This window comes from Rousettus aegyptiacus, unplaced genomic scaffold, assembly GCF_014176215.1.
Source record: "Rousettus aegyptiacus isolate mRouAeg1 unplaced genomic scaffold, mRouAeg1.p scaffold_m13_p_8, whole genome shotgun sequence".
NCBI lineage: Eukaryota > Metazoa > Chordata > Mammalia > Chiroptera > Pteropodidae > Rousettus > Rousettus aegyptiacus.
In genome coordinates this window covers 97,621,861-97,637,985 of record NW_023416311.1, presented here as the reverse complement: position 1 = coordinate 97,637,985, position 16,125 = coordinate 97,621,861, and the positions used below count along the sequence as shown (strand labels likewise).

Sequence of the window (16,125 nt, the reverse complement as noted above, 5' to 3'; positions counted from 1 at the left end):
AGATAAAGACAAAAATAATACCTAAGGAAAAGACTTCTGAGACTTAAGTGAATAATTCTTATAAAATGATGATTACAAAGCATGGCATTTATAAGTATTCAGTGCATGCAAATATAAATTTATTCTCCATTTATCAACCTCCTTAAACTTTCAATAGCCAAATATGCATCATACTATAATTAAAATCACAAATGTGTTTTAAATAAAATATTGCATTTAGTAAGTGAATAAAATTAAATTTTGAGCAATTTCATAATGAAAAGAATCATTAGGTAATATCTCTCAAATACTGTAAGGATGAGGATAAAAAGGCAATGAAAAATATTTATTTTAAAATCTTTATAAAATCTGCATGTATATTATTTAAGTTGTTTTTAGCCTTACCAAATTACCATTTTTAGATATCAAAAACCGAGCTATACTTGTGTGTTATGATCACTTGCTCAAGCAGATGGACCCCACTCAGAGTCTGGTTTGGATGTGGGAACTAATGATGCCATGCAATCACACCAATAGGGTAGGGAAGCTTTGTTACTTCCACAATTGACATCTCTGAGGAGAGCAGATCAAGCAAGTCCAAAATGGCTAGAGAGAGGAAGACTTGACCTCGGTTTTTATTTTATTTAGGGTGTTGAGCTGAGTTAGAGTTTGCTCCTGTGAACAAAACTTGGGCGGTATGAATGTTCTGACTGTACCCAAGAAAGGAACACACAGGCTTTCTTATCAGCTTCTCTAGATGTGGGGCTCCAGAAGAAGAGGGAAGGGGTGAGGCTTTAAAACTATCAGCAATCAAATATCAGAAAATGATGTCAGTATCCTTAATATACTGTGACCTTAAGTTTTAATATTAAAATTGACTGAGTTTAATTAGGAGTAATTTCTCTACATATTTCTTCAAATATGCCTTTGGTTTTAGTGGATATAGTAATTCTCATTCATCTTTTTTTGTGTGTGCCTGTGCCAACAGCAGCTGGTCTTCCAGGTGGTCTCCCATCCAAATACTAACCAGGCCTGACCCTGCTTAGCTTCTGAGATCAGATGGGGTCGGGCATGTTCAGGGTAGCATAGCTGTAAATGCATTCATCTATTTTTAAAAGATATAATTGTAAAGCACATGTGAAGCCTAAAATACTTTTACTTTTTTTTTAATCATTATATCATTTCCAAGCCCTAATCATAGTACTTTATCTTTTAGTTACTTCTTTATGTTTTATCTATTTACAAAGTTAATAAATCAATTTATAATTAACTTCTATAGGATTCTTTCAATGAAGTTTCTTTGTTGATATAGCATCATGAATAAAATGAATTATAATTTGAAATAATACTTTTTATTAAAATTATACTTTTCTCAGTATACTAATCCTGTGATTAATAGAATAAGGTACCAATATGTTTCCTATAAAAAATAAATTTTAAAATTAGCACATCACAGAGACATTCATGAAAAGTTATTATTATTAGAGTGGTTGTAAATCTTACAACCACTGATAATTGTAATTTTCAATTCAAATAAATGTATAGGTAATATATTTTGATTTGCTTTCAACTGGTGTCATATAAATATGGTTCTAGATCATGTTGCAGTTGATTATTAAGTGAATGTGAGCTACCGAATTTCTAAATATATGAATGGTATTAAATAAATTTCGTGAGGTTCTATATACTGAAAAGTAGTATTGAATAGACATAATGAAAACAGATAAAAATAATATGAATGTTTATATTCATCTCAAGAATAGGATCATTTGAAAATATTTTTCTTTTAATACATATATGAAGTTATTTATTGGTATCAGTAATAATTGTATACTAAATTTATAATAATTAAAAATCAAAGAAACAATGTTTATAATAGCATTTATAAATTTTTAGAATTCTGGGCGATGTTATATAATAGGAGTTACAAGCTTAAGTGCCCAATGCCTATGAAGATCAAGAAGTTCATATAAATTAATGAAACCGTTAAGTGTCCATAGGAGAAACTTCTGGTGGCTGAAGAGTTAAAAGACTTTAAAAATACTAATGAAACTTCAGGGTACCAAATACATTTAGAACCAAAAAAAGAAAAATAAATAAAAGACACATTAATTACCAAGGAATTTTTTTTGTTTTAAAATATAGTGGAATTATTATAATAGATAACGAATAAGCAGTAACATCCTGTGGGAGATATATAGATCAAATCATCTGAAATGTCATAGGGAGGAGGAACAAAGAAAGCAAACCGAAAGTACTTGACATGAGCTATGGGACTCTAGGACTCCAACTCTGAAGGACAGATTGAGGAAATACCCAGGCCAACAAAATGGGGAAGTTAACAGGGATGTAATTGGCAAAGAGGGCAATTATTCTGTCTCATTGGAGAAGTTCAGTGCCTGAAGAAAAGGTTTCTTAAAGGAGGTGAAATTAGATCTCTGCTTCTTTGTGCTTCTGAATCTCAAGATAGAACATTTAGATGATTGACAAGAGTTTGGAGCTGAAAAAATATGCACAGAAAACCAAGTAAATAATAGCGGGGAAACCATAAACCATAGCATATTTAATTTTGATTATATTAAAATTAATTAATGTGAAAACAAACCCACAGATTTCTGGAAGCTATTTATAATCTATGTTATTGAAAAATGATTGCTATCAAAATCATATGATTATGTGTTTAGAAACAATAAAAAGTTTAAAAAGGAACAAAGTAAAAGTACATAAAAGAAAACTATCACAGGCATGAACTGATAATTTATTATGTTAACTGAGTGACACATAAGGTGAGTACATAATCTCATTAGTAAATTCTTAAAGAAAATCTTAGGGTAATGGAAACTTTATAGGTAAAATATATTGACTTTTAAATGCTGGCAATAATATAGTGATTTTTGTCCCAGTTTTTAAGATTATATAAGCTAACACTATTCTGTCAAACAACAAAGACTGCAAGTCAGATAAGACCCAATGTCTGTGCATGGCTGTTTTGATTATACAGACTTAAAGAGCTGGTGTTTCTATTTCATATAAACTATCAATATTTATTCTTAGAAAATTTACACATTATTACTAATATTTAGAAAGTGATTAAACATATTTTAGCAAAAAAAAATTAAGAGTTTTAGCTAGCTTTTACCCACATTCTACTATCCAAGTATAAAAAAATTAGTGGACTAAAAGCAGTCCAATTAGGAGGTTACAAAGATAATTAAAACTTAAGAAGAGAAGGCTATTATTTTATTTATTCTTTTTGTTTTGATTCTGACATTTGGAATTTATGGCCTGAAATCTAATAGAATACCATATTCTTTTAGAAGCCGAGATCATTGAGTGATATTTTAGTTCAATATGAGGCTTTTTAAAAACTGGAAAAATTATTTATACTTTTCTGAAAAGATCTTATCAGGTAGTAACTTAATTATGATTGACCAGAGTTCAACAAACAATACTTGGATTTAACATTTTAGGCTATAATCAATACTGTGTTGAAGGAATGCTCATTGTTGTAAATTTGAGCACATTTTTTGTTTGTGTGATTTTCATTTCCTATACATTCATTATATTTTACCAAATTAAGAAAAGTCTCATATCTAAATATCGAACATGTCATTTGATATTTGGCAAATAATCGCTGCATATCAACAAGGTATGAGGCACCAATCTAGGCACATGGTGTATTTTAGTGAATATAATAAATGAAAATTGTGCCCCAAAGAGACCAACCATTGTTGGAGGTGGTCATCGAGAGGATATCACCTCTGGTTGACATGCAGACTGGGCCTATGCAATCATAGACTCCTTATCCTATCGCCTGTCCTTGGGTTGTATGTTCTGCCATCATTCTCACACTGGGAACTGTTTTAATGATGCAGCCTTGAGACAGTAAGATGTGAGAACATTTGGACAGTATATATGACTAACCGAGTTAAGACTTCCATATAAACTTTTAAGATTTTGGCAGGTGGATGCCAAGATCTACTTGTCTTTCAGCCACCCAAGACTAGCCTCCTATGTAAGTTTCCTTGCTTATTAAACCTGCCACCTACCAAACTGGAGTAGTCTGCCTTTTTCTTCAGTCCCTCCTCACCTTCTATGCACATGGGCCAGTCTGAAAACCAATAACTATTTTGGTAGAAATAGGCAAACGAAAAAATTAAATGATAGATAATTTATGTGTCATATTGCATGGTGATATTTGTTATGGGAAATATTTATTTTAAAATAAATCGAGAAAGGAGAAATGGATTTGGGTGAATGCAGTTTTAAATATATTGTTTAATATTGTTTTCACTTAGAAATGATATCTGAACCAGGACTTGAAGGAAGTTACACAGTTAATTTCATGAATATCTGGGGGAAGATTGTTCCAAGGAGAGTGATCAGTTCAAAGGGAAAATGCTTAGCATTTTTAAAGAACAACAAAGAGTCCAGAATAACTGAACTAAAATGAGTTAAGGAAAAGGAAGAGAATAACATCAAAGAGATAATGGGAACCTGATCTAGTAGATCTTTTGCGAGGACTGACTCTCACTGTGACGAACAATCAATGTTTCTAAAAGAGAAATGAGATGCTCATATTTATCTAACAACAACAACAACAACAACAAAAGAAATCAAATAATTTAAGTGCCCAGTGTTTTGATTTGTTTTGTTTTGTTTAGCATTAAATTAAATCTTTGATATGTGTTAGCTATTGGTAGTAAATTATTAAAATAATCTTAGTTTTCAAAAAATTTTACAACATAGTAAAATTATAGAACACAAAAATGGCTGTTTATGAGTTGCTAAGTATTTACTATTTAAAAAGGCTTAGTACCAGATTAGTCGATGTTAAATTTTAAAGTTAATTTCAACTAGGAATCACACTGGCTATGACATTTGCTCCTTAAAGGATGAGTGCTAAAAGAGAAAGCAAAAAATAATTCATAGCACTTAAGATGGATAATATGTAATCTCCTCGTGAATTTTCAGCTTTTAGTTTAGGTTTTATTATTCTCCAGGCCAAAATAGGGCAAGTTTCCTTTGTGGCAATCTTTCAAAGATTTGCAAAGAATTATTTATTATTTACAATTCTCCCTCTCTCTTCTTTCTTATGTCTGAAAGTCCCTATGTTTTTTCTTCTAGACAGTCTCAATCATGAGTAAAACTTCACATTCCTTAAGTTTTCTTATCCTTAGCCCATATGTAACTACTTCTTTCAAGATTTCCTCAAACTTTTAATCTCCTCAATAAAATGATCAATTAAAAAATGCCTCTAATTTGTTGACGCACATTTTAAATGTTACCCAGAATATATTCCATGAATTGTCTGATCATTTAAAAAAAAACAAAACAAAACAAAATCGGAGCTAATAGTTCTCATTCTGATAACTATATTATTGAGGGAAAAAAGGTGATTTAGATATTTTTCTTCGTCTACATTACATTACTCACATATACTTAATTTACTGTCAAATAAAATTCACTGGTTTAATCCTATATTAAAGAATTATACACGCATGTAAAGTTAATTATTCACAATATATTTATAATACTTCATATTCCAAATGTGTCTCCTATCCTATTGATGGGTAGACACCAATGGTTCAATAAACACTTGTCCATATTTAAGTGATTGAAGCAGAAAATAACAATTTATACTAAAAAGCTTTTATGGTCTCACAATATTTTAGCTCCAAATCACATGTGCTAACCTAGAAATTTTTCCCTGAGTAAATAATGTTTTACCTTTAAAGATGTAAAAAACGTCTGGTATAAGTGAGATTAGAACTGCTCTAGGAATTAAATAAAATGAAATTTATTTTTATAAATACTATTTTATTTCATAAAAATACAAAAATATAAATATACATTTATAAAAATATGAATGAATTAACACCAAGACATTCTTCAACTAAATAAATATGGCAGTAATAGTCATTCCTATTTCTTTAAGGATATATATATATATATATATATATTTTATATTAATTTACAAAGCAGTTGAACGATGTTTCATTTAATAGTAAAGGTGACTGTAAGTCAGTTAAGAAAACATTTATAAAGTTCTTATATCTAAGAAAAGGCACAAAAAGCCTTTTATGTATTTCTTATTGATTATTGATGTGATATACTTTTCAGAGATTGTTAGGCAAAGAGGGTGAACTGATTATTACTTTTTTAAAAATTCTGTATCATTCGTATTCATTCACAGGAACTTACTGATTAGGCAAATCTTTACTAAGACAACACCTACGTATTGTTTGTAATTTTAATTTTCAAAAAAATTTCCTCCAAGGTAGAGAATGCAGGCCACTTAATCTAGTAACAAAGAATACTTTCACTAACATAGATCAAGTCGTGCAATACTCAATCTCGATCACTCTCATCACCCCCATACATATCGGCAAGTTTTTTAAAACGAGGCCCCCAGTCGCTGAGGTAATCATAATCTTGGTTACAATCTGCTGTGAGAGACTCTAAAGAACTGAGTGAATCTGCTATGGAATCATTTCCTTCATAGGCGTATGTGGCCAGTGAATCGTAAGGAGGTGCGCTTGGGTCTGAGTCATTTTCTTTTAATCTTCGATGGATAAAGTCTTGTACATCAATGTTTTCCCACAAAGGCACAGTCCTTCTTATCTGAAAAATAGTTTCAGGCATTACATCCCTTCTAAGTTTACTGTCTTCTCTTGCTTCTGGATTCCTTAACGTGCCAATGTCAAAAGCTTGAGTATCTTCTTCCCCGCCCCCTTCGTCATTGTAAGTCACGATGTTGTCTCGGACATCGTCTTTTGAAATTATCAGAGGTTCCTTCTTTCTTTGCCTCTTCAATGCAGCAAATAGCACAACTAAAACTATTAACATAGAGAGAGAGGGAGGGAGGGAGGGAAGGAAACGAGATTCCATGATTCAGGTTTACATTAAACATAGCACATTTCTATGTATGAAGTTTGTGTGGTGTGAGAGGTACCAAAATTGGATAAAAAGAGTAACTATCTTATACAAATACAGGGTGCTTTGGGTCAGGGACTGGATGAACTGAATTGATAAAGAAGCAGATATTACAGTGCCATGTATTTACTTTCAAGACTCGCTCTCCTAGGGAGGAGTTCTAGCACTGAAAAAGCTTTATGCAATTACGGCTAACGCATTTAGCCAGCTGTAAATATAAGGTACCTCATTCCTCCTAAATGAAAGTTTCTTTAAAAGTACTAAAATTCTAAAACTATGATAATTATTATCTCAAGAGAAATTGACTATCAATATTTTCTTAATGACTCAGGGAAGTAAATGCAAAACATTACTCATATATAGATATACATATATATAAAATATGCATTATATACATGTTATAGTATATATCATACATATATACATATGCATAATGTATAAATAATATATATAACTATATATGACAAGTATATCACAAATAGCAGATAACAAATATGTGTATATACATATATATATATAAATATGTGTGTGCTACTGATCTCATCCCTTCACATAGCTGGCATCTGTTTAAATTCTTTTATAGACCTAGCTTTGAAAGTTTGCTTAAGGTTTTAAATATAACTCTAGAGCTACAGTATAAAATTCACTCAAACTCATCTTTAACTTATATTCATCTTACAACTCAGATATAATCTTGTTACTGAGGCCTTCTTTGACTTACACAGTTGCAGTCAAGCTTTTTTGCTAAAATGTTAATTTTACTCCCTGTATTTGCTGTATTGTTTTTATTATTTACCTATATTATTACCTATATTGTATATTTACATATGAAAATCATATTAAGTTAACTGTAAACTTGCCCACATATATTTTCTATTTTTCTTATATTACTTAAATTTAACATATGTATATATTTGACAGTGAACATATGCAAAATAAACACATTATGCAATAAAGTACACTTAAAAAAACTCATGATTTCCAAAATGTATATTTTCTTTTGAAAATAAACTAAGTCTTTAATTTTATATATAAGAAAAGTTAATAATTAAATTTAAAAATCTTCCCCATTTAATTTGTAAATGTATAAAAACACATTTACACATTGCATGAGAAAAATAAAAAATAGATGTTTCTTACTTTAGGGGCAGATAAATCTTCTGTCAGTATTATTCATGTTTCATTGAAAAACAAGAAAATGTTGGCTTAACAATCTATTATTTCTTTCCTCAATCTTTGTTTAGAGATTACACAAAGCAAGCTCCTTTATATTAAAACTTACTATAGCCCTTGAGGCCTCTATAACTCCACTGAAAACCTGTGTAATGCTATTGTTATATTGGCCAATACACTTTCCTCAGATCCTACTAATGGGTAGAAAGTATTAAAAATGAAAATCATCAGAAGCATTTTAGTTAACCTCCACAGAATGGGCTTTGGTTGCTGAGCTATATTCAGAATCACCTTGAAGAAAAATTTCAAAAACTGTTCAGTAGAAATGAGACATCTATACTCTATTTTAAAAAGATGAATATAAGTTAAGTCTAACATAGGTTTGAAATCCAACCATCTAGTGAACCATGCTGTAGAAAAAGAGTTTTCTTTCTAAACTAATATTGGATTAATTTAAAAATTCTCTACTTTTTATGAATAAAATAACAACCATATAGCTATTATTTTAAGGGTTTACTAGCTAATATAACATTTACTAACTCTCAAAAATTGTCCTTAGAATCTGTTCTGAGTGTTTTCTTCTCTGCCAGATCAAATTTATTTGCTTCTTTCTCCTATATTAAGGTTGTTATTCTGGGAGTATGGAAAGAACTCAGAGGGGCAAAGGTATGGAACAGAAAAAAAGTCATTATTTTCACTATTATAGAACTAGAATTTAGCATTTCTTTCTATCATGAATATCAGTAATACTGACAATATCTGTGTCTATTAAACCAATAGGAATCACATATTTTATATTGCATTATATTTGCAACATATCTCAAATGATCATTAGACTTGCACTAGAGCAAGACACATATGACAATAATCAAGCATATTTTGCTTTTTCTGTTTTTTTATTCAATTTGGATACATGTATTTTTGTTTTGTCATACACACACACATATATAAATTTTATAAATTTAAATTATTATTCTATATTAGGTACATAAGCTTTATCCGACTGCCAAAAAAGTCCAAGGAATCAAAAAAAGTCAAAAAGCCCCACCCTAGATTTTATTCCCTACTTTGCCTTGCAACATAGGTGTAAACTATACATTTTAGACCTATGTAAACTATAAATGTAAGAACTATACCTGTCTTTAAACTATAACAGAGTAGGACTAAAATAATATTTTACAAGCTATATCACTATCTTGCAAAGAACAGACTTTTAACTATAGAAACGCAGTACTTCTGTCCAGCCATCAATATAAAGACTGAAAATAACAGCAAGACTGCATTGGAAACGTTGATAATAAAAATAATAGAAAATAACTCTACATTTAGGAAATAAATTGAGAAGGTGAAAAAATAAATATGTTTCTTCTACACTGTTCAGAGCAAAAAGGTGGTAGACTTTTGAGAATAAAAATATAAGAAGGCTTCTAGGATTTCTGCATAGAGAAAAATATTATAAATTTAGTTTGATAATATTATAACATCTAAACTTATTGGACGGGGGATACTTTTATTCCCTATGTATGCACACATGTCTTTATGTATGTGTATGTATTATTAATATAGAAATAAAAAAAAATCAAATTTGGAATATACATGTTTTTATGTTCCAAATTAGGGAAGTAGAACTATCTGAGCAAATAAAAAAAAATATTAAAAGCATAAACATAGCATTTAGCTAAAAGAGTAACCCCAAAATTTAATCTCTGCGGGGAATACAAAAACATTTTACAAAGGGGTTGAACTTTCTAGCAGCAGGTGGAGATGCAGACTGCTGATGGTGATGGTAGTGGTGGGTATGTTCTAATACACCCAGAGAAAATGTTTTTCTAAATAGTTAGATACTTTTAACTGAGAAATAATGTTTTCTCCTCACATTGATCAGTCATCACCCACTGAAGTCCTGCAAGGATATCTGGCCAAAGGGATTTCAGCCAGATAGTTTGAAAGGATTTGCAGTGAAAAGGAGCCAGCACATATGTGCATTGGAACATAAATTTGGCTAGCTCTCCTGCCCAAAGCGTAAGCATTTTGGATGAATACTTGATGGAAACAATTTGGGGGGGGGGGGGAATGTTTTACAGTGGAACAACTGTTTAATTGAATTAAATCGTTGTCCTGTTAGGGCATGCTCAAAGAAAACATTTGGTATTGGAAGCATGACTTTATTTAGAAAACATTGCTGAACTATATATTCCAAAATGCCATAGTAATGACCTTAGACTCTTAATTTGGTGTACCGCACCTACATATAAAAAGTTTTATGAAAAAAAAAAAATCGCCTTATTGTGACAGCTTAAATACATTTGCCAATTAGTTGTATTCTGTATATGTATATGACAGTATTTGTTAGTAATATTATTTGCAAAAGTAGTCTTTGGTTTTGAGAATAATGGTTAAATAGAAGATTCTGAAATCAAATAATCTCAGTCTGAGCATTAGTTAAAACACTTTCTAAATGAGTGAAGTTGTGTAAGTTTTTTTTTACCTTTCTGTATAATACAAGTATTTACCTTATAGAGTTGAAATGATAAATTACATTAAGTATTAAATGTCCTTAGAACAGTGACCGTGGTTAGTTAGCACTATCCATATATCTGTATCATCTATATCTATATCTGTTTCTATCTATATTTATACCTATACTATACCTATACCTATATCTATGTCTAATCTATATCTACATCTATCTATATCTATATCATCTATATCTATGTCTATATCTATATATCATCTATATCTATTTAAATATATATATCAGTATCTATTCATATCTTTGTTTCGGTCTTAGAAAGCTAGACCTATCTCACAGACAATATTCCTAGTTGGTAGGACAATTTTAATAAAAATGTTAAAATACTCTATCTTTAGCTACAAAGAAGAGTACTTTGCAGCACATGACCACTGGGCAATGAGGGGGAGACTTCTGTGAGTTAAATGAGCCTTTGGCGGGGTAGATTTACCAAGCAGTATGATGACACAGAGCAGGATGGCAACGAGAGCTCCTGTGCTCAGGCCAGCCGAAAGGACCAAGGCCTCTGCATTGCAGGACTGCATGTTTCCTTGATTATCACAGGCACACACACGAATAGTGAGCGTGCCAGTGCTGCTTTGAATTGGATAATCATTGTCAAAGATTAAAATTGGCAGCAGATAGGTATTCATTTTGCTGCGGCTGTACCCATCTTTTCGAGTCATGATTCCTGCTGTATTATCTGGAAAAAAAAAGGTGGGGGAAAAAATCAGAACAGTTTCTGATTTTGCATCTTAAGGTCTCATACTTTTTTCTTGTTGTTTAAAAAATGTTCTATACCTTTATTATCTACAATGGTAAAGTTTGGATTGAGAGGAAACTCTGGCACTGGTTCAAAGAAGAATTTGTGTCCTCGGGGAGGGTCATCTTTGTCCATGACACTGACAGTCTGAATCAACTGAAATGAAATAAATTAATTAAATTAAGCGGAATAAAAAGCAAGTCTTGTTATTACAAAATATTTTTAGTTAGTGTTTTTGTTTTAAATATATCAGTGCAATTAAAAACACAAAAATATGCCATTTTCAGAAAATTATACCAAGAATTTTTTACAGTTCTGTCTAAAGTAACATATTAATAAAAAAAATCCATCAAGTATTAGCTCATAGTGTATCTCTATGAATCATTATCCGGTTCCTGGACACTTCAGTGTCCACTTTAAAGAAAACTTGATCACTCCAACATGTATCATTTTTTAGCATTGTTAGAAAGCACTAGTCTGTTGTGTTATACAGTTACCAATCTGCTGCCTCCCCCACTGGATAACAGTTATCTCAAAGGCAGAGAATGTAGCATATTCATTTTTTTTTTTTAAATGCAAGGGCTTAGCATAACCAGTTACATAGAGAACACTATTAATACAGTTTTTGAGAATGAGCAATATGTCATATAATATCAGAAATCAAAAGATTTTTAGAGCTATGGGGCACCTTAACTACAATTATATTGCATATTTTATTAAAATTATTTGCTTGTCTTTTAATGGTATTTACAAAATTTAAAAAGATATACAAATAAATACTTCTAAAGTTTTGTAAAAATCAGTGTCAGAGTTGAGAAATTATAGAACCTCTTAGGTGTGCTCACTGTTAAGTAGCGTGATGACTAGAGCATCAAATGACAGATTGGGCACAAAAATTTCACCAAGTATTTTATTGTGGAAAAAACACCATGCTACTCATTGGGGAGCCTGTTTTTCTAGTCCTGGGTCTGCCATCTGTGTGATTTGACATCACAGTCTTTTAATTACTCTTACTTTAAAATTTCACTTCTACAAAAACAAACAGTTGCATCACTTACAGGTATAATAATCTGACATTCTCTGATGAACAATTATTGCAATTTCACAGTAGTTTGATGTATCCATTGTTTTGGTTATTATGTAGGCATACCAACTTATATGCTCACTAGTCAAGAATTTTTCTCTAATATTTGATATTAACCATAATTTTGTTTATTTGATTGGCAGAGTGACATTAACCTAATGTGATTTTATACAATGCTTCCAAAATGTACACAATTAGTAATACACACTTAAATCACTTTTTCTCCTTAGATCGGAATGTAACATAGAAAAAATTTACATAATACCTATTATTCTTGCTCAACATTCTGTTCCAGAATAGCAAAAATATTTCTAATATTTAGTAATATTTTAAATCATAAAAAATAGCCATGTTTTGATCAGGACTCTGAGTTCTTGAAATGAATTGATAGACCATTGGGTAAGCGTATTTTAAGAGAGAATAGATATCAGTATCTTAAAATATATTTTATTCTTAACTTTGTGTTTTTCCACAAGAAAATTGTTTTGCATCAATTCTATTAACAATGACATAGAAATTGTAATAGTAGTACATATTAAAATAATTACAATTAGTTCATATCAATTATACTTTATTATTATCAAACATTAATTTGTAACATGTCAATAACTCATGTGAATCAATACAAGTAAAACATACTAACAGACAGACAAGTAAAGAATAACCATAGGCTATTGTCAGTGGACATGTGTCTCTCCAAAATACATGTTCAACTCCTAATGCCCAGTACCTGTGAATGTAACCTTATTAGAAGTAGGCTCTTTGCAGATGTAGTCGTTAAGATGAGGTTATATTGGATTAAGGTGGGCCTTAATCAAATGAATGGAGTTTTCATACGAAGAGGAAATATTGGACATGAAGAGATAGATAGAGGAATGACAATGCTGACAGAAATTAGAGTAATTTGGGTTCACAAATCAAGGAATGGCAGGCAACCACAGAAGTTAGAAAATGCCAAGGATGAATCTCTCCCTACAGCTTTCAGAGATAACATGAACCTGCTGACACATTGGTGTCCGACTTCTTGCCTCCAGAAAGTTATGTGAGAATAAAATACATTTCTGTTCTTTTTAAGCTGTCTAGTTTTTGGTAATTTGTCAGGGTAGGTTTAAACAACTAATACGATGTTATCTGTGAAAACTTTTTTATTTAAAAGACCACGTATTTATGAAAAAAGTATTTAGCTTCAGTAATTTTGGAGGATTTCCTGTTAAAATTATTATGAGCTATTACATATTGGTAGGCATTTAAATCTGTTACCCAATAAATAGACAATTATTTATTTACATGTGATGAGAATCATCACTAGGTATATGACATATTTGGAGAGCTATTTGAACACATAGATGAGTACAGGTAAAATTTAATTATTCCTACTTTGAGAATTATATCAAAGGAAAATAATATCGGGTACTGTATAAATATGAATGTACTATAATACTCATTATAATGCTGTCTCCTAGAGTAACATTTTGTTGGTAAACCAAGTTTCCATTAATAGGTGTGTAGATAAATAATCTAATTAATGTATGTCTATGCTATGATAATGAAGATTCAAATGAAAAATAATCACTTATTAAACTGAAAATATGCCCATTACATGTTGCAAAGTGAAAGAAGGAATACAATTTTTAATCCAAATAACTGCGTAATGATTCTTTGTTGATAATAAAAAATCTCATTTTGATTTTTGTATGTAAGTGGAATGTGGTATATATCTTTCTTAGTCTACTTGGGCTGCCATAAAAAGGTACCACATACTTGGTGACTTAAACAATAGAAATTTATTTTTCCCAAGTTCTAGAGGTTGAAAGTTTGAGATTAAGGTACCAGTATGGTGAGCTTCTAGAGAGAGATCTCTTCCTGGTTTGCAGATAGTTGCCTTATTCTTACGTCTTCAAATAACCTTTCCTTTGAGTATGTGCATGGAGAGAGAATTATCTTTCTGGTATCTCTTATCAGAGTAGAACCCCACTCTCTAGACCTCACTTAACCTTAACTGCTTCTCTAGGGGCCCCATCTCCAAATACATATTGAGGGTTAGGGATTCAACATATGAGTTTAGGCAGGGGCAAAAACATTCAGTCCATTTTAATCTCTATTGGAATAGAAGACTATTTTACTCTTATTTTCTATATTTAAAAAGACATGATGGCATCATATAGGATTCTTAACATCTACCTACTTTTTCCTTAAAGAAATATCTAAATGACTGGTTAAAATCTCTTTCAGTACAATGTGTGTAGTTACTGTCATTTTTAAGATACTGTATTAGTGTCAAAAATAAACATTATACATTTGCTTAAAATTACTTTAGAGATATCTGAAATATTACTTAGTAAGGGAACTTTGTAACTCCTCAAGCAATCTTTATCTCACTAATAATAAAATTGAAAAATCACAAACAAAACATAACATATTAAACCAAAATATTTTGACAGTGATTAAAAGTGGCAAAAAGTAATCTACAAAACAATTATTGTGATTTCCCTTACATTAACATAGAACAATTTTATTGTCATATTTTATGTTTTATTTAATAACATTTTTCCATTCTGAAGATAATTCAGTATCAACATAATTATGAGTTCAGGTACATGTGATATTTGTTATGTAGCTGATATATAAATTAAAGCATATGTTATAACTTTTCCTATTAAGCATAAACTGAATAACAAAAGCAATTTTAAGATTATTGTGAGTTTTTTGGTAAGAGACAATAATCAAGTAATATGAAGAATTGACAGTAATTTGCATGAAAAACAATATGCAAGTGAAGAATGCAATGTCATCTGCCTTTGTGAAGAGGAAATATTATTTTTAAAGTTTATAATAATTTATTTACCTGCCCAGGTTTTGCATTTTCACAAACAAATGTTTCATAGTACATGGCAAATTCAGGAGCATGGTCATTTATATCTAGAATTCTGATGAAGACGGGAATGTGGCTACTTTGTTTTGAGTTATCTGCAACGAGAACATGTGGAAGATTTCAGTCTCATTTACAGAGAAGCGCTGATACCACTCTCCCCCTTTGTAACTTAGCAACAGATCATTTCTGTGGTATTCACTACTTGATTGGATTGCTGATGGATAGCTCAGCTTTCTTACATGGTCCAGATGGAAAGCATGATAAAAAGAGGAGATTATGATTGAGAATAAAGGATTATTTCTAAGAGAGAATTTTCTTGGACTGATTAATTATTTTTATGCAGTTAAATTATATTTCTATCCTATAGAAGGTGTAAATTGTTTAAAATAAATGAATATTTATATTCATTAATTTAGAAAGTTAATCCAATACAATCTAAATCATCTCTCTCAGCTCTTGCTAATAATAAAATCATTCCACTCCAAAAAAATAAAAAAATTACTTATTGCCATTATTTTACCACTTCGGTAAAAAGAAAAACGTGTTCAGATGGATGTCCCCCAACTTACTTATTTCTGTGGCTGTAATGGTGATGTTGTGCCAAGGAGATGATTCCCGATCAAGGGGCTTCAAAGTGAAAATTGAGCCATTTTCTGCATTGATACTGAAAATCCGGTCCATATCAGTGTGCCGATCCACAGAGTATCTAGCAGAAAAGAGACTCATAAATCTAGGATTTTACTTAAAACCATTTGTTTATCTACTAGTTCTTAAAGTTATAGGCAGTTCACACAATGTTGTAACAA

General features: G+C 30.7%; 1 protein-coding gene and 1 pseudogene across 1 annotated transcript in view; both read right to left on the bottom strand.

The window, feature by feature from the left end:
• Positions 1-958: 958 nt before the first annotated feature.
• On the bottom strand, positions 959-1,076 carry LOC118607454 (annotated as a pseudogene).
• Positions 1,077-5,868: 4,792 nt separating this feature from the next.
• CDH9 (cadherin 9) overlaps positions 5,869-16,125 on the bottom strand; it is a 96,713-nt gene continuing 86,456 nt past the window's right edge. The window contains exons 8-12 of the mRNA XM_016137283.2: positions 15,889-16,025; positions 15,293-15,414; positions 11,402-11,519; positions 11,052-11,303; positions 5,869-6,818 (exon numbers count right to left, since the gene is read on the bottom strand). Of these exons, the coding sequence (XP_015992769.1) occupies positions 6,331-6,818; positions 11,052-11,303; positions 11,402-11,519; positions 15,293-15,414; positions 15,889-16,025 (1,117 nt within the window). The 3' untranslated portion in view covers positions 5,869-6,330. The remainder of the gene's footprint in view (positions 6,819-11,051; positions 11,304-11,401; positions 11,520-15,292; positions 15,415-15,888; positions 16,026-16,125) is intronic.